Source organism: Schistocerca americana, chromosome X, assembly GCF_021461395.2.
Source record: "Schistocerca americana isolate TAMUIC-IGC-003095 chromosome X, iqSchAmer2.1, whole genome shotgun sequence".
Taxonomy (NCBI): Eukaryota; Metazoa; Arthropoda; class Insecta; order Orthoptera; family Acrididae; genus Schistocerca; species Schistocerca americana.
In genome coordinates, this window is record NC_060130.1 from 712,928,497 (window position 1) to 712,948,055 (window position 19,559).

Sequence of the window (19,559 nt, forward strand, 5' to 3'; positions counted from 1 at the left end):
TAGACAGCATTCATCTTCAAGCATCTATGGGTTCAAGTTTTACTGAATTTCCATAAAACACATATCTGACCACTCATGCTGCTCTTCATTGTATGAGTTCAATATCCCCACTTAGCCCTACTTGGTATGTATCCAACACACTTGAGCAATATTCTAGGGTTGGTCAGTGAAATGTTTGGTAAGTAATCCTCATTGTAGACTTATTGTATTTTCCCAATATTCAACAAATGAACTCAAGTCTACTCCCCCCTTACCTAAAACTTTCCATATCTCAAGAAACTGTTTCACCCTGGAATTTGTACCTGATTCCAATTGTGCCACACTGATATGTATTTTTGTATTTAGTGAAGCACAAAGTTTTTGCTTTCTGAACATTTCAAGTAAGTTATCAATCTTTGCGCCACTGAAATCGCATCAAGATCTGACTGAATATTCATGTGGTTCTTTTCAGATACAAGGTCTACTTCATGATAGATAACTGCTTCATCAGCAAAAAGACTGAGGTTACAACTAATATTGCCTTCCAGGTTATAAATATACAATATGGACAACAATAGTCCCAATATACCTCCCTAGGGCACACCAGAAGTTACTTGTATATTTATTGAAGGCTCTCCATCCAGTAACATGCTTGTTGCTCCCTACCAATAAATTCTCAATCCAGTCACAAATTTAAAGTTCTCTCTTAAGATGTGATACTATGTCTCTGGAGGTGTTTACAGGAAGGCTGAGAAAGATGAGTAAATATTTAAGCTTAGCATGTGTGACAAAGCCACTGCAGATTATCTGAGGAGTCAAAATCAAAAATACACCTCTGGGATTGAAAATGTTGAATATTTGTATGAATTGGAAAAATTCAAGATTACTGTACACTGCTCTTTAGATAGGTAAGAGCTGAACAAAGTTGTAGGGGATATAAAATACTGATCACGGTTCAATAGGCTAGTTAGAAAATTGCTATCACAGTATAGAGGAACTCGTGGCAGATTTCAATGATGCCAAAACCTTAGTCAAACAGAAGCCAACCAAAATGAGGAAAAAGAGGGGACTTTGTAAAGTACCCAATGAATCTAAGTAAAATCCTATACACTGATCTATGAAAATGATGATTCAGTCTTATGTAAAAGTAGCTGAAGATGAAAGTCGTATATCGAATCACTTGCATCAAAATGGAATATGACACAACGCCTATTGTAGTGAGTTCTGTCTTGCAAATTAGTTTAATTGGGGAAGATTGTGAGAGGCTTCCTCTTTTCAATAGTCACTTGCACAGCATAATGATAGATACTGAGATATGTGATTGCAGAATATCAATCACTCGACAGGGGAAGGGTGCCTGGACCCGATGAGATATCTCTCAGATTCTCCATAGATGATGTGAAAGCACTTGCTCACTTTCTACTAGCACTGAAACAACAAAGCACTCCACGTGATTGGAAAAAGGTGCATACCAATCCCATTTTCAAGGTTCATCACGCAGGTATATGTAACTATAAGAGAATTTCACTGATGCCATTCTGTTGGAGAATTATGGAATACATTTTATTTTCAGATATAGATCTTTATGAAGACCAAAGGTTTCCTCTGCAGAAATCAAAATGTATTCCAAAAACAGAGGCTGTGTGAAACTCAACTCACTCTGTCAGTCCAGAAGATGGACAAGACATTAATTGGAGTGCAGAGGTTGAAGCAACCTCCAACATTTTTCCAGGGTCATTCGACATAGTGCCACACTGTCGACTAGTGAACAAAATAAGAGATTATGGAATCAAGAACACATCTGTGATAGAATCAATGACTTTCTAGCAAATAGAACTAGGCATGTCATTCTGAACAAGCAGAAATTATCAGAAAAAATATGTTCTGGATTACTCCAGAGAAGTCAGCCAATTGGGGCGTTGCATACTCACTTTCAAGCGGCCTGCCAGGGGCGGTGTTACCTAACGAGTGCTTTGTTTGGTTAGCAGGAACTTGAATTCGCGAGTGCAACGACCTTATTGGCTAACTTCAATGCTAAATAACTTGGAAACGGCGCAACGTATCGCATTTTTTCTTAACATTTATGTCTCAGTACAATCTGCCCTACAACATCACGACAAGCGTTTCAGACATTTTCTGACCACCCTGAGTGTGTGTGTGTGTGTGTGTGTGTGTGTGTGTGTGTGTGTGTGTGTGTGTGTGTGTGTATATATATATATATATATATAATGAGGGTTACATTGCCAGTTTTGTAAGGCTCTTCTTGGGCAATGCAGTCGTTTATTGGAAAGTAAAAGTGATAGATTTTATATGCAGAAGACTGACTGACAGACTATTGCAGCAACTGGAAGTTCAGTCTCAAAATAAACAAATTTAAAGCACAACATATAAATGGGCAGCCAGATCCACTAAAATTTGATTACATAATTGTTGATTATTTACTGGACACAGACAACTAATAAATATCTCTGAATAGAAATGTAAAGTGGTGTTATGTGGAATAACCCATTAGCTTACTAAACCACTCATTTGTCATCTCAAATACTGCTTGTCAGTCTTGGACCCTTATTAGGTACAATGAACAGAAAAGACACGAAGAAGAATAGCACCTTTCATTACTGACTCATTTGATGTGTGTGAGAGCATCACAGAGAGGTTTCCTGTTAAAATTCTGCGACTTTTCCTGAGGCATAACAGAGTCACTCACACAGATCTCGTGAAATAAACACAACTGCAAACTTTGAGAACAAGTTTACATGGAAGGTTACTAACTTTTGCTTATTCGATACACCATTGCTAAACTCATAACAATACTCCTTAACTAATTTTGCTATTATTATAAGAACTGCATTTATTATTTCATTTTAAAAGTTTCATAGTGGTTGTTACGTTTTACTCATGAAGTGGATGTCGTATCAATGTCACTGAAGGTATTTACAGAGGTTGATCTCAGATACTCCTGGACATTACTTACTGAACCTGACAAACCCATAATATCACCTACCAGAAATAAGTAAACATTACACCACACTGCCCACATTGATTATCTATTACTGATGTTGTAGAGGAGGCAGCAGGTATGACACTGAAATTAGGGAACTGGCCGCAAAACAGAGAAAAATTAATTTGCTGCTTTATTCTGTATCTCATATTTTGATGATGAAGTTTTTGACTGGAATTTAAATATAACAAGAAATGTCATTCTTAAAAGTGTCTTCTATGCCATGATAAGTTACTGAATCTGTTGAAAGATTCTAATACTGCACAAAAATATGATTCTTGTTCAATTCTGTTATAATTACACTCTGATGTATGCTTTTCCTTTTATAATACCAACTGTAAGATACCTAAACAGTAGAGGTACTGTATGCTTAATCCATTATATTTCTGATGAATGAAACATTTTCAATTATGTAACTGTTGAGTTTAACTACAAAATTTATATTTAAAAATTCTGAGTTGAAATGCATCCATAAATTCTGCGAAGAATTGATAGTTAAACATTTCTTGGTTGAATTCACTAGTGACTGACATAGTGGGCAGTGACCACTAGCGGGTAAGCAGGTTGAGGCAGACACAGGACTCTAAGTAATAAAACTACCATTACAGAGGCTCACACACAAGGTATGAATTATAACAAAGAATAGTTTAAACGACAACTAAAAGAGAAATCTATATCTAGGGTTGAAGAACAATTATGACACCAAGCATAACCCAACTGACTACAACTGTTTAGAAGACAAACGATCACCACCATTAGTAATGCAAGCACATTTTTGATCCACAACGAGAGTTCCCTTATTTTTATAAGAGAGATTTCTAATGGTATTCACTACAAATGTTTGTAAAAAGTATCTCAATAATCTTTGCAACTTACAAGCTTTGCCATTTAACACAGTACAGAGAGCACTGAAGCACAATACATTGTTTTCATGGAAAATTACATTAACAGTTAACAATAAAAGCCAGTACAACATGGAACTTGGAACTTGAAGAAAATGGAAAGTAAGATTTTGGTGCAAAGCACCATCACGTAAGAATAGCAATGTGCCAAAGTTTTCACTCAGTAAAACTGAAATTGATGGTGATAAAACTTAAGTAAACTTCATTTGGAGTTCAATAAATAATACATACCCACTGTGAACAATGGTACATGGTATAGGTTGACCAGCTTTACCCTTAAATTTCTTTCATGTACAAAGATGCATAATTAATGCATAGCTTACTGTCACTGCATATATACACAATTTCATGTAGCTCAATGACTGGGTGCAAGTCTTTCAATTTGATGTCACTTCAGTGATTTACATATCACATTAGTGTCACTGTTACTGGAATGTATTGTAAGGAAAAATGTCCAGTGTACAGCACATACTTGATGCTCAACACTGACATTAAGAATATATAAGTGTGCCACAATAATTTATTTACACTGTGTGTGCTGTTTGCAGTTCAGCAACACATGCATCAACCTGAAAAACCATATGATCCACATCAAAAGACATCATCATCTACTGGAACTTATTGCAGGAACATACAACATGTTTTTGATCAAAAAATCTATGTAACTGAAAATATTAGCCACATCAAGATGGGCATGGTAGTCCGAAACCAGTTATGGCACTAAAATAAAACATTTTAAAACATATTTTGTGGTCGACTGCATTATTCACTAACTAGATAAAAGATGGTTCAGTTCTGATAGTAAAAGTAAATGAACAGTAGCTGTGTGTTGCATTTATAATTGTCTATGCAAGTCATTCGTCTACTAATATGCACTCAATTATTTCAACAAAATACCACTTTTATCTTCTTCTTCTGCTTTTTTTGCACTTTTACTTCAGATTTCCTCTATTACTTTGTATTGTGTTGCTGTTTCTTACTTGCACTAACTGTGAGTATTGGTCAATCTGATTTCTAACAGGTGGACTGAATTTAAATGTCATGCAGCACCTCAGATATATTTTTGGTTTTCTTTATTCAAATTTCGTATCTGTGGTTTTTATACAATGGCTTCTCAACTTTTACTTACAGTGAAAGCTCACCTTGGGTTCTCAGAATCAACGGGCATTTTCATTATTTTATTCATTACGGCAGAATACAGGGTGCATAATGAAAATCTAACAATTTTATTTTTTCAGTCTCTCCACATGTAACAACAAAGTTATACCTGCCACGACTTCAGATGTATTGACGTGATTTTCAGACCGAAGACTGGTTTGATGATGCAGCTCTCCACACTAGCCTAACTTTTCCAAATCTTTTCACCTTTGCATGACTACTGTAACCTACAACTATCTGAACCTACTAATTCTCTCCTCTCTCCTCTCTCCTCTCTCTCTCTCTCTTTCCCTGCATTTCCAAATTAATTATTCATTGGTGCCTATCAATGTATGTTTTCTTTTAGGCAAGTTACTTAAGTTGCATGCGCACAAAGAAAGCTCTTATGTGAGGCATAAGATGTCTTCTTACTATACACAATTTATACTGTTATTTAACCTTTGACCAGAGTCGTCGTAACTACCATCTGCTTCACATCTCCTGTGCAGCAAACTATGTAAATTTAAGTATTAACTGTGTTTTTCTTACTTGTCACTTCTTTTTTCCATGTGTTTTTGCTTTTAGGAAGCTTTAATTTTCGAGTACTAGTAACAGTGTTCCATAGATTTCATGTTTGTTTTGAATACAGTCCAGAGACAGTTCGTGCTTATTCCCATTGTTTCCAACAAGAAGTGTTTAGTAACCACAGTTTAGTCAGGCAGTCGCCTTTAGTGAATTAGCAGTCTAGTTAAAAGTTGATTACTTAACTATCTACAGTAAATTGTTGATTTCTTAGGATGGATAGGATGTGTGACTGCTGTGTACGAACACAGAAGGAGCTGGCCACTGTTCGCGAACAGCTGAGCGTGCTGATGACCGCGGTTAGTTGTCTTCAGGAGTGTAGCAGCAGTGGGAAGTCTGGTGCGTCGCATTGTACATCCCAGGTGTTACACGCTTCACCCACGGTCCCTGCTGTTGAGCCATCTTCGCAGGTACCGGGCGCGGTTGGGCCACCCTCTCCCCAAGGGAACAGGCGGGTTCAACGGCGTTCGCGTCATACGAGGCGGGGGGTCAATGTGGAGGCTGGCTGTGTGGCATCACCCACTCTGCCTGTGAGTGGACATGTGGCCACTCCTTCAGCAAGGTCCAAGCAGGCACATGGGCGGGGGGGGGGGGGGGGGGGGGGGCGGTTGGTGGAGATAGTAAAGGCGGAAAGCCTTGCTCGCGGGGTGGAATCTGAGCTAACTATTTGTAGTATCGTTCGCAGAACCGATTGCGGTCCTCTGGTTTGGAGCCGAGTGGAAGGCTTAAACTACAGGCTCAGATGATTCTGCAGAGATCTGGGGAGAAAATTTCTCGACCTCCACTATCGGGTGGAGAAATGTAGGGTCCCCCTGAATAGGTCAAGCGTGCACTACACGCAGGAAGCGGCTACAAGAGTAGCGGAGTATGTGTGGAGTGCACATGTGGGTTTTTTAGGTTAGAGAATTCCCTCCCTAGGCCCGACAAGACGACTCCTGAGACACGACAAGGTAGCAGTAGGCAAAACGCAACAGGGAATGACAATATTAATGTGGTAATAGTAAACTGGCAACGGCCTTGCCACAGTGGGTACACCGGTTCCCGTCAGATCACCGAAGTTAAGCGCTGCCGGGCGTGGCCAGCACTGACATGGGTGACCATCCGGGTCGCCATGCGCTGTTGCCATTTCTCGGGGTGCACTCAGCCTCGTGATGCAAATTGAGGAGCTACTCAACCGAACAGTAGTGGCTCCGGTCAAAGAAAACCATCGTAATGGCCGGGAGAGGGGTGTGCTGACCACACGCCCCTTCTATCCGCATCCTCCTCTGAGGATGACACGGCGGTCGGATGGTCCCGATGGGCCACTTGTGACCTGAAGACGGAGTGCAAATAGTAAACTGCAGAAGCGTCTATAAAAAGGTCCCAGAACTGCTCTCATTAATAAATAGTCATAATGCCCACATAGTACTAGGGACGGAAAGTTGGCTGAAACCAGATGTAAACAGTAATGAAATTCTAAACTCAGACTGGAATTTATATCGCGGAGACAGGCTGAACAGTGAATGGGAAGTGTGTTTATAGTGATAAAAAGTGCAATAGTATCAAAGGAAATTGACGGAGATAAGAAATGTGAAATAATTTGGGTGAAGGTCACAGTTAAAGCAGGCTCAAACATGGTAATTGGATGTCTCTATAGGCCCCCTGGCTAGCAACTGTTGTGGCAGAACACCTGAAGGAAAATTTGGAAAATATATGGAGTAGATTTCCCGACCTTGTTATAGTTTTGGGTGGAGATTTTAATTTACCAGATATTGACTGGGAGACTCAAACGTTTATAACGGGCAGCAGGGACAAAGAATCCAGTGAAATTTTTTTAAGTGTATTATCGGAAAACTATCTTGAACAGTTAAACAGAGAACCGACTCATGGCGGTAACATATTAGACCTTCTGGTGATGAACAGACTCAAACTATTTGAAACAGTTAACGCAGAACAGGGAATCGGCGATCATACAGCGGTTACAGCATCAATGATTTCAGTCGTAAATAGAAATATTATAAAAGGTAGGAAGATTTTTCTGTGACAAAAAGCAGATTTCAGAATACTTGACAGGTCAACACAAAAGTTTTATCTCAAGTACAGACAGTGTTGAGGATCAGTGGACAAAGTTCAAAACCATCGTACAATATGCATTAGAAGAGTATGTGCCAAGCAAGATTGTAAGAGATGTAAAAGAGCCACCGTGGTACAACAACTGAGTTTGAAAACTGCTACAGAAGCAAAGGGAACTTCACAGCAAACATAAAACACAGCCAAAGCTTTGCGGACAAACAAAAATTACACGAAGCGAAATGTAGTGTGAGGAGGGCTATGCGAGAGGTGTTCAATGAATTCGAAAGTAAAGTTCTATGTACTGAGTTGGCAGAAAAACATAAGAAATTTTGGTCTTATGTCAAAGTGGTAGGTGGATCAAAACAAAATGTCCAGACACTCTGTGACCAAAATGGTATTGAAACAGAGGATGACAGACTAAAGGCCGAAATACTAAATGTCTTTTTCCAAAGCTGTTTCACAGAGGAAGACTGCCCTGTAGTTCCTTCTCTAGATTGTCGCACAGATGACAAAATGGTAGATATCAAAATAGACGACAGAGGGATAGAAAAACAATTAAAATCTCTCAAAAGAGGAAAGGCTGCTGGACGTGACGGGATACCAGTTCGATTTTACACAGAGCACGCGAAGGAAGTTGCCCCCCTTCTTGCATCGGTGTACTGAAGGTCTCTAGCAGAGCGTAGCATCCCAAAAGATTGGGAAATGGCATAGCTCATCCCCGTTTTCAAGAAGGGACGTCGAACAGATGTGCAGAACTATAGACCTATATCTCTAACGTCAATCAGTTGTAGAATTTTGGAGCATGTATTATGTTCGAATATAATGACTTGTCTGGAGACTAGAAATCTACCCTGTAGGTGCTGCCCTGACAGTCTGGTACCAGCCTTAGATCTCATGTGCATCTCGGTCGTACTGCATTTCAGCTCCATGCTATTCGTCCACGAGACTCAGAGGGCCATAGACACGGGTTCCCAGGTAGATGCCGTGTTTCTTGACTTCCGCAAGGCGCTTGATACAGTTCCCCGTAGTTATTTAATGAACAAAGTAAGAGCATATGGACTATCAGACCAATTGTGTGATTCGATTGAAGAGTTCCTGGATAACAGAACTACTTAAAGCTAACTAACCTAAGGACATCACACACATCCATGCCCGAGGCAGGATTCGAACCTGCGACCGTAGCAGTCGCGCGGTTCCGGACTGCGCGCCTATAGCCGCGAGACCACCGCGGCCGGCCAAGTGTAATGTGCTGCGAATACATAGAAAGAAAGTTTCTTTATCATTTAGCTACAGTATAGCAGGTCAGCAACTGGAAGCAGTTAATTCCATAAATTATCTGGGAGTAGGCATTAGGAGTGATTTAAAATGGAATGACCATATAAAATTAATTGTGGTAAAGCAGATGCCAGAGTGACATTCATTGGAAGAATCCTAATGAAACGCAGTCCAAAAACAAAGGAAGTAGGTTACAGTACACTTGTTCGCCCACTGTTTGAATACTGCTCACCGGTGTGGGATCTGTACCAGATAGGGTTGATAGAAGAGATAGAGAAGATCCAATGGAGAGCAGTGCACTTAATTACAGGATCATTTAGTAATCGCGAAAGTGTTATGGAGGTGATAGATAAACTGCAGTGGAAGACTCTGCAGGAGAGACGCTCAGTAGCTCGGTACAGGCTTTTGTTGAACTTTCGAGAACATACCTTCACCGAGGAGTCAAGCAGTATATTGCTCCCTCCTACATATATCTTGCGAAGAGACCATGAGGATGAAATCAGAGAGTTTAGAGCCCAAACAGAGGCATACCCACAATCTTTCTTTCCACGAACAATACGAGACTGGAACAGAAGGGAGAACCGATAGAGGTATTCAAGGTACCCTCCGCCACACACCGTCAGGTGGCTTGCGCAATATGAATGTAGATGTAGATGTGATGCAAGTGATTTAGGGGCTGTGCAACGATAGCAGCCTGGGGTAAAAACTTTAAGTAGTAGTTACCCTTGCCCAAAAAAACCCGGAGGTCAGATAAATTCTTGGAGCGGAGAAGGGAGTTGATGGCCGCGACGTTGCGATCCAACAGACGAATGCCATCTTTACTGAGCCCACAGCATAAGCCTGCGGCCTGCGTGGCATGATTTAAGGTGCCGAGGTTTTGCAAATGCTTGTGGTGTGTATGGCCAGTGACCAAGATGTCATCGAGATAACTGACACATGCCGGTATGGGCTGTGGTGAACTGCTCCAGGTACCGCTACCGAGGAAATACCAAATGGAAGGTGCTTGTATTTACATAAGCCGAAAGGCGTGTTGATGACAACCATGTTCTGGGATTCCTCATCTATGGGTAAGCCTCTGCCAGGTCGATCTTAGAGAAGTACTCCCTGCACCCAAGTTTGGCGAGAAGGTCTTCCTGCCGGTGAATGGGATAAGTGTCAACCAGGGACTGTGCATTGATTGTAACTCTGAAATCTCCACATAGGTGAAGGGAGCGATTGGGTTTCCTGATCACCACTAATGGGGTCGCCCAAGCACTGGCTTTCAGGGGGCTCGATGATGCCAGGAGCCTGCAGTCAATCGAGCTCTTGCTTGACTGCTGGACGTAACGCCACCGGAATAGATCAAGCCTGGAAGAACTGTGGCTGAGTTTCTGGCCGGAGAGCAATGTGCACCTGGGAGTCCGAAGCACACCTTAAGTCAGACTGAAACAGAGAGGCATAGGGCGAGCACAGATCATCGAGTTTCTGGAACGGGCAGCAAAGGAAATGATCTTAACTTTGTCAGAAATTGAAAAGCCACACAGTGTGAAAGCATCAAGTGCAAAAATGGTTGAAGCCAAGGGATAGTCAATCACCAGTAGGGTCAGGAGCCAGGGAACATGTTTATAGGTGGCCCAGACCGAGAACTGCCCACAGAGAGTGATAGAACCATCACCGTACGCGACCAGTCATCGAGAGGTGGGAGACAGCTCCGGTGAACCCAGGCATATAAATGTCGCCAGATTGATGGAGGAGACGGTGGCCCCCATAACGATCTGGAAACAAATGTCCACATCAAAAATGCGGAGCATGAGGAACAACTTCCAAATCAATGGGTTGTCCAGTGTGACGACTGATTGCAGCATGTGCACGGTATCCTGATGCCCCATGGGTGAGGGGCGGGAGAGGGTTGAGCAGCTGTGACAGACAGATCGGAGATGGCCAGCTTTCTGACAGAGTATGCACTTCTTCCAGTGATGGGGACAGTCTGCATGAGAGTGGGCAGAAAAGCACTGTGGGCAAGACAGAAGTGACTCACACGACCACCAACAAGGAGCGACCGGTGGCTCCTAAGCCATAAATATGTCAGACAAGGGGGGAATCTCAACATTGGTAGAACTCAAGATGAGACGCCATGACATGGTATCGCTGGAATAGTAGTTAGTCAGCAGCACCCATATCTCTTTAAAGGAGAGAGCCATGGGGTCTGACAATGTTTCCAACTTGCGGAGCAGAAAGAATGTGTCTGGTGATGCCCAGGACAACAATAACGACTGCTGTAAGGAGTCATCCATGACCTGAAATGCTGTGAAATGTTGTTTCAGATTATGCAAGTATGTTTCCCAGTCTTCCTTAGCATCGTTAAAGGGCAGAAATAACGGCGCACATTGGGAAGCATCAGAAACCGTAACACCCAGGAGCTGGCATGGTAGGGCATCCCATGCCGTGAGTTTGTCCATCAGCAACTGCAATGACAGCTGTAAGGCATCTAACTGGCACTGCTGCTGCTGCACGAGCTGCTGCTGTTGCTCCAGGAGACAGACAAACTTAGCCTCCATGCTACTGAACCATTTAGCTCGTCACCAATATTATAGCTGCGAGCGACCAGTGCATTTCTGAGAACGGAGACGCGAAGCAGCCAGGTGGGGGAGCTGCTGGAGGAATCGCTAACAATGAACAGAAAAGACAGATGAACAAGTAGGAGACAACAGACACTACGACCAACTAGGACACAACATGAGGCAGGCAAGCAAGCAGGCAAGGATTGAGGTGATGAACACGGCAAGACAACAACAATGCAGGAACACTCTAAACGATGACAGTATGTATCTCAACACATGGAACTGGAAAACAGTACGGCCGAGATGCACACATGAGCTACGGCAAGTACCAGACTGCCAGGGTAGTGCCGCGCAGCCGCCTAAATACATGACCACAGGGAACACAACTGTCAGCGGACTTCATGTGGTATCGAGAGTGGCACACACACACACACACACACACACACACAGTGAGGCTCGCGGCGCAGGTGCGCACCGGAGCACAGAGACCCCTAGTGGGTATCCAGGTCCATACCCTCTGGCGTGCATTTGACTTCCACACCTTCTGACACCAGACAGAACACATTCATGTTCTAAGAATACATACAGTGAAATCCCACTTTTACACTTTTCAAGGGACTCCAAAAAAAATGGTGTAAAATGCAGGAAAAGGTAAAACGTGGCAATAACATTTTAAACTGTAAAAGTTGTGAATAGGATGCCCCCTTGCACTTTCACACTTTATATATTTGCACATAATAGGCATCATGGACTTGTTTATTATCTAACAATGGTTTATCATCTAATAAAAACTGCTGATATAATGGAAACTGATAACTGGGAAGCAGAAACTTTTGACTCCATTTCATGTCATTATCGATGTTTTTGGAATGCCTACAGCTGTCATTCATTATTTAAATAATGAAAGACTGCATCAGTTACATATTTTTCGTGCGTTTCGAAAAAAATTTTCTCAATATCCAGTGCAAATATACACATAAGTATTTTATGTGGTGTTTGCGTATGTGTTGATCTGCATCTCTTCAACTGTAGTCATCTATTTGAGGTTATCTGGTACTGTGCTTCCTCAGTTATGTAGAAAACCACACATATCCAAGTCTTTTTGTGTATATAAAACAAAACAAAAAATAAAATAAAAAAAATAAAATAAAACTTAACAACGAGAATAAATTCCTGAAACATGTTTTGCTCGGCATGAGAACATACGTCATTTGTGCTGTGTTTAACCCAAAGACATCTGAGCAGTTCAAACTGAATGAAGGTGTCAACTAGCGCTACAAGCGGCCAAAAGACGAAACATACTAAATACGGTTTCACAGAGGTGTGATGATTACAACAATCACAAAACTGTGCATGCACTGTATATACAGTTTGGAAATTGTTGTGAGTGGGCATGATACCTTTATTCGTACGAACCTAGTTACTCCTAACAGCCACCATGCAGAGTAGAGTTTGGCAGTGGCAGGAGGTACGGCAAAAATTGATCCAACTTTTTACATGTTTACTGGTTTAAATCCACTAAGTAGAGCACCCTGGTGTCAAGAAACTTAACCACATAACGTCTGTAAGGACTACTTGACGGCCAAGATCATGTCAGTGTCATTTTACGTCAGTTTTTTCCCCACAAACATTTTTTCATAAAGCCTAAATCGCAGGAAAATTATAAATATGTTGATGCAAAATTGGGTGTGAATTAGCATTGTTGACACAGGAAATTTGACAGGAACAATAAAAAATGTGAACAGTGGGAAAATTTTAATTCCAGGAATGTAAAAGTGGGGTTATACTGTATTTCTGTTGCATCATATTTTAAGTTGCATTTTATTCCATGCAAACATTTCAGAACTGCTTGAAACTTTATACCTTTGGAAACGTGACATACAATTTGTTTAATTTATGATTCTGAATTTACATGAAACTAATGCGAGAAGAAAGAATGGAAGTTAGATTTTAAGTTCTTACTGACACAAAGGTCATTAAGGAACAAGTTTCTGAAAAGAGGACTGCTTTAATTTTAGTGTTACCTCCCAATCTCCTCTTAATTTTTTAAGCATCCTCACAGAATATATTATCCTACTGTTTCTTTTGTCTATGGATTTTTGTCAGTTTCCCTTATATCAACTGGGTAATTTCTTTAAGTAACACTAGTGATTAAAAATAAATCTTTTAACCTGTGTCATTATTTTCACTTTACTCATGACACCAGTCTTCTTCCTATATCACAATACTTTTTTACCCCATTTTACTCCTGTGGGATTTGCTTGTTTGCTTGTCTGGCTACTACATATATAAAATTCTACCTGCTCTTGGGACAAAGAATTGGCATAATAATAATAATAATAATAATAATAATAATAATAACAACAATAATGTGCACTTCAGTTGACGCCATACATACTTATTGTCTGTGCAGATAATGTCAGTGCCTACCTCTATGAACAAAAATTAAATTGTTTGCTGCAGAGTTGCTGCCATTTACAGAGTAAATTAACTCATTCACAATGTCTACATTTCACTGCTCCACCGACATTACTTAAAATCCTACGACCATCAAACACATGCTGTGCTCATTAAACAAATAAATAAGTTAACTCATTTAAAAACTATAAATTAGGCAATACATCATCAGCTGTTATGTTAGGTAATAGATTGACTAACCTTGTTGCAATTTATCTGCATTCTTCGTCTCTCTTGATTTAAGGAGAGGTTCATTGTCTCTTCCATACATATCTACATGGGAATAGATCTCACTGTCATCACTAGGGCTAAGTAAACGGTCTTCTGGGAATGTTGATGACAAAGGTTCATTCAGATCATCTGCCAATGATGCATCTGTAGGAAGTCTTTCATAGATCTCTGACCCACTCCTGATAAATAAAAAGATTGTTTCTCATAAACTGACATTTTAATTGATTACACACAATGAAACAATGTCAGATGTTAGGTAGTTATACCAACAGGTATACATAATAGTGACTTATAAAAATAAACTCCACATGTCATCCGTGTGAAAGATATTTTCTAAACTATACAAAGTAATATACCTTCATATCATATGAAGATGAAATTAAAAGGTTAAAATATACTGCTTTCCATAAATTAGAGAAAAATCACAAAATAGTGATCCCTCAATAATATACAGCAGTAACTGACATGATCTCGGGTATCTTCTAACCTCACTAGCTTTGCTCACTAACTTGGCTGGTTGGTTAAATATTCATCCTGTGGCAAAAATTCCAGACCACAGGTTTATCATCAAGAAAATGTGCTCACGGATTTCCATTCAGTTTCACATATCAGAAAGGGATATAAGTAAATATTACATGAATATTACTCACCTGAAAAGGCAACAAGGGAGGATACTGTTCAGCACCTTGGCAACACTAAGGTCATTTGAGGTGAAACACAAACAACTGGACATCAGTGGGGTACATAAATCAGCTGTGGTTACTTCAAACAAACTAGTCCATTATTTAGGTGCATATTTCAGGAAATTATAGGAAAACTAAATTTGGATGGCCAGATTGAGATCTGGATCATGCTCTTCCCAAATGTGAGTGTAGTGCCTTATCCACGGAACTATCTTGCTCTGTATCATGTACCAAACATGCAAAAGGAATGTCTTTTAAAGTAGATGCACAGATATTCATTTTTTCTATGTAGAATTATCACTGTGAGAGGGCTGTCTTCAAGCTTAGGTATTTACACCACAGCAGTTAATTATAACTTATTTTCTATTGGGCCAGAATACTCAATCACACACAGTTCATCTCATAAATACTCCTAACAGCAATTATTCTGCACATGTAGCTACGAACTCAACGTCTTGACCTGAATTGCACATAATATACTCTAAAGAGGCATACTGCTACTCAAAGTCCTCTCCACATTCTTGATGTGTTGAATATAAGTTAGCTAGTACAACTACATTCCCTTCCCTTGGTGCTCACAGGTACCACCAGTAACAGCAACACACATCATTGTATTTGGTGTATTGTTGCCCTGAATAATCACAATCTGTACTGATGTTCCTTGTGGTATATCACTGGCACATCCATTTTGCATATTTGAAATATACTACAAGCTAAATTTTTTTTCATGTTTTGCTGATTTTGTACTACACACGGCCAAGTTTCATCATATCTGGAAATAAATATTTAAGTTGTTATAAATTTTATGATTTTTCTTTCATTTATGGAAACCAATGCATATATTACAAATGATATCTATGAATTATTGTGTGCAGTAAAAATTTCAATTGTAGCCTTTCTTCATTATCAGGGTTGATAGCAAGCAGTGTCTTAGTATACAAGATGTCTCTTCCTGTTTCGATATTTTACAATACGGATTACTTATTTCAATGCCCCTCCTACACCCGTTACCACACAGTCTTACTTCTGCAATGACACAATTCTAAAACCACATACAAAGGCTATTCTTTTCCATCCAGTTTCACATATCAGAAAGGGTTATAAGTTAATATTACATGAATATTGCTCACTGTACTTGCTATGGTGACAGATATTTGTCACAATGGTGTAACAGTTTTCCTATCCCCTCTGCAGAAAGATTGCCACCAATCTGTCACGTCACGATATCACTGTGCCCTGCAATTCCTCATCTGCGTAGACTATTATTCCATTTCAAGAAAATAATTTAAGTCACATAAATCTCAAAGTAATAGGTAGAGTGATCCATTACTTCCAATTGACTCAATGAACTAGTTGATGTACATGCACAAAGTTGGGCAGCTGAATGACAGAGAATTACAGTAGCCTACCTGTTTGTTTTGAATGGATCTGTGTAGAGTTAACAATGCCTCAAAAACAGAATACCATCAAACTAGAGCCTCTTCCGTTACACTATCTCCTCCATATCTGAAGGCGGTAATAGTCAGTCAGAGCAATAATATCCCTGTTATCCTCATTGGCGTGAAGTCGTGCTACCTTTCACAAATCTACATTTACATCGATACTCCACAAGCCTCCATATTGTGAATGGCAGAGGGTATCCTGTACTACTTCTAGTCATTTATTTTCCTGTTCCACTTGCAAATAGAGTGAAGGAAGAATGACTGCTTATATACCTCCATATGTGCCCTCATTTCTCATAACTTAGCTTCGTGGTCCTTACTCGCGGTGTATGTTGGTAGCAGTAGAATCATTTGGCAGTCAGCTTCAAATGCTGGTTCTCTAAATTCTCGAAAAGAATGTCGCCTTCCATCCAGGGATTCCCATTTGAATGCCTGAAGCATCTCTGTAACACGTGTTGTCTGAACCTACCAGTAACAAATCTAGCTGCCTGCCTCTGAATAGCTTCGATGTCTGCCTTCGATCCAACCTGATACGAATCCCAAACATTCGAGCAGTACTCAAGACTAGGTTGCACCAGTGTCCTATATGTGGTCTCCTTTACAGGTGAACCATTCTTTCCTAAAATTCTCCCAATAAAACTAAGTCAACCATTCACCATCCACCATCCCTACCACAGTTCTCACATGCTCGTTCCATTTCATATTTCTTTGCAACATTACGCCCTGAGAAATTGCAGAGCACTTTTTCTTATTTATTTATTTACGTGTTCCATGGATCATAACTGTGATATCTCTCTATCATGTGGAACATATTGGTTAGTATATAACTGTAACTAATTGAATAAATGCAGCAACAAGCCAACAGGTTATCTGAAGGACTACTGGTCAATAGATCCTCTAATAGAGACACCAATTTTTGGCAAGCTAATGAACAGAAATTGATTTGAGCAGATATGGAAATTGTGACTTTTCAATGACAATTCCTTACAGAATGGTCAGGAAAACACACTCTACAAAATTGAACCTGTGCTTAAGTTACCATCAAGATAAATTTAAGACCGTATAGAAACCTGAACAGAAGATTTCTCTTGATGAATCAATGACATCATGGACATATAATACAGAAAAACTTATCAGATATGGTTTGCTTGTTCGTATGGTTTGTGAAAGTGTAAGTGGCTATATCTCAAATCTAGAAATACACACTGGGGAAATAAAAAAAGCTTCAAGACACTATTCTCTCTGTACTTTCACCTCACATTGGCATGTGGTACCATGTTTATCAAGAAAATTATTACAATAGTAAGCTATTGCCAAAACACTTCCAAAAAGGAAAACAAGAGTTTGTCGTACAATAAAAATCAACAGAGGTCTACCTCAATGTCTACAAACAGAAGCCAAATCGCTAAAGAAAGGTGACACTACATTTCAAAGACACGGCGACATTTTGCTGCAGGTATGGAAAGATATAAGGGAGGTGAGAATGATAAAACAATCCACAATGCGTACATACACGTGAAAGGGGAGGGGGGGGGGGGAGGGGGGACAAAAATCTACAGCAAGGGGAAATTGTACAGAAAACCAAAATGTATTGTGATGTACAAAAAATTTAAGAAAGGCATGGATAGAGCTGATCAATATATTTCATATTGTGGGAGAATGCTTAAAATCAAAAAACTGACAAAGAAAGTAGTTTTGTTTCTAATCAATTGTGCTTTGTTTAACAAATACAAAGCGTACAGAAACATAAATCCAGATAAACAAAAAAAATATAAAATGTTCCTAAAAGAAGTTGCAAGAGCCTAGACAAGTGATCAACAAGTTGGTGCCACAACTGTGGAGGAAACTGAAGCAATCTGACCTACAAAACGAGCACCTGCTAAGGATCCACCTGGTCGATTGTTAGGGAACATGAAATAACATACTATTCAGACTATTGTGGGAAGTGGAAAAAAGAAATTTCCAGCATGACCTCACAGAGTTTGTGCAGCACATCGTAAAGGAAGTGAAACAGGACACTACTGCCAGTTTTGTCAAATACCGTTATGTAAAGGCACGTGTTTCCAGAGGTATCACACCTTTCAAGAATATTAGAACATCATACAAACATGTCTTCCAAGTTTCATCAGCATCAGACACTGGTAAGTGCAGCTATGTTCAAATAAAGATGGCACACTCATTCTGCGCACATCTCACGAAAATTACGGACAACTGGGCAGCCGGTATGCAATGTGTTAAGACCTATAACACACAACTTGCAGTTAAGGTTTTTATCAATATAAATGCCCACGAAGTACAGAATTCCATGGATCACATATTATACAATTTTAATGACAGTCGCCCCCCCCCCCCCCCCCCCGCCCCCCCAAGAACCATGGACCTTGCCATTGGTGGGGAGGCCTGCGTGCCTCAGCGATACAGATAGCCGTACCGTAGGTGCAACCACAATGGAGGGGTATCTGTTGAGAGGCTAGACAAACGTGTGGTTCCTGAAGAGGGGCAGCAGCCTTTTCAGTTGTTGCAGGGGCAACAGTCTGGATGATTGACTGATCTGGCCTTGTAACATTAACCAAACAAGCCTTGCTGTGCTGGTACTGCGAACGGCTGAAAGCAAGGGGAAACTACGGCCGTAATTTTTCCCGAGGGCATGCAGCTTTCTGTATGATTAAATGATGATGGCGTCCTCTTGGGTAAAATATTCTGGAGGTTAAATAGTCCCCCATTTGGATCTCCGGGCGGGGACTACTCAAGAGGATGTCGTTATCAGGAGAAAGAAAACTGGCGTTCTACGGATTGGAGCGTGGAATGTCAGATCCCTTAATCGGGCAGGTAGGTTAGAAAATTTAAAAAGGGAAATGGATAGGTTAAAGTTAGATATAGTGGGAATTAGTGAAGTTCGGTGGTAGCAGGAACAAGACTTCTGGTCAGGTGAATACAGGGTTATAAATACAAAATCAAATAGGGGTAATGCAGGAGTCGGCTTAATAATGAATAAAAAAAATAGGAGTGCGGGTAAGCTACTACAAACAGCATAGTATACATGGTCTTTTGTTTAATCATTCTGTTTTACATGACGCCACTTTATTGTGATTAGGCAAGTTATTAAATATGGTTAGATGTGCATCATGACCACAGAGGCCATTCACAGCTGGATATACAGTTATACAATTGATTGAAGGTTCACCAACAAATATGTTGTCTTTTAGCACTCTGCTGTCCTACGCAATTCTGGTGGAAAACTCAAGAACAGAATTCAGGTTATAAATGTTAAATAACAT

The 19,559-nt window shown here is 40.2% G+C and overlaps 1 protein-coding gene and 1 pseudogene across 4 annotated transcripts in view; one reads left to right on the forward strand and one right to left on the reverse strand.

Annotated features, from left to right (window-relative positions):
- Positions 1 to 19,559, reverse strand: part of LOC124554685 (rho GTPase-activating protein 190) — a 278,320-nt gene that overhangs the window by 126,698 nt on the left and 132,063 nt on the right. For all 4 annotated transcript variants that reach the window (XM_047128306.1, XM_047128305.1, XM_047128304.1 and 1 more), the window contains exon 17: positions 14,127 to 14,335. In XM_047128306.1, coding sequence (XP_046984262.1) covers positions 14,127 to 14,335 — 209 coding nt within the window. The remainder of the gene's footprint in view (positions 1 to 14,126; positions 14,336 to 19,559) is intronic.
- LOC124557029 lies at positions 6,609 to 6,726 on the forward strand (annotated as a pseudogene).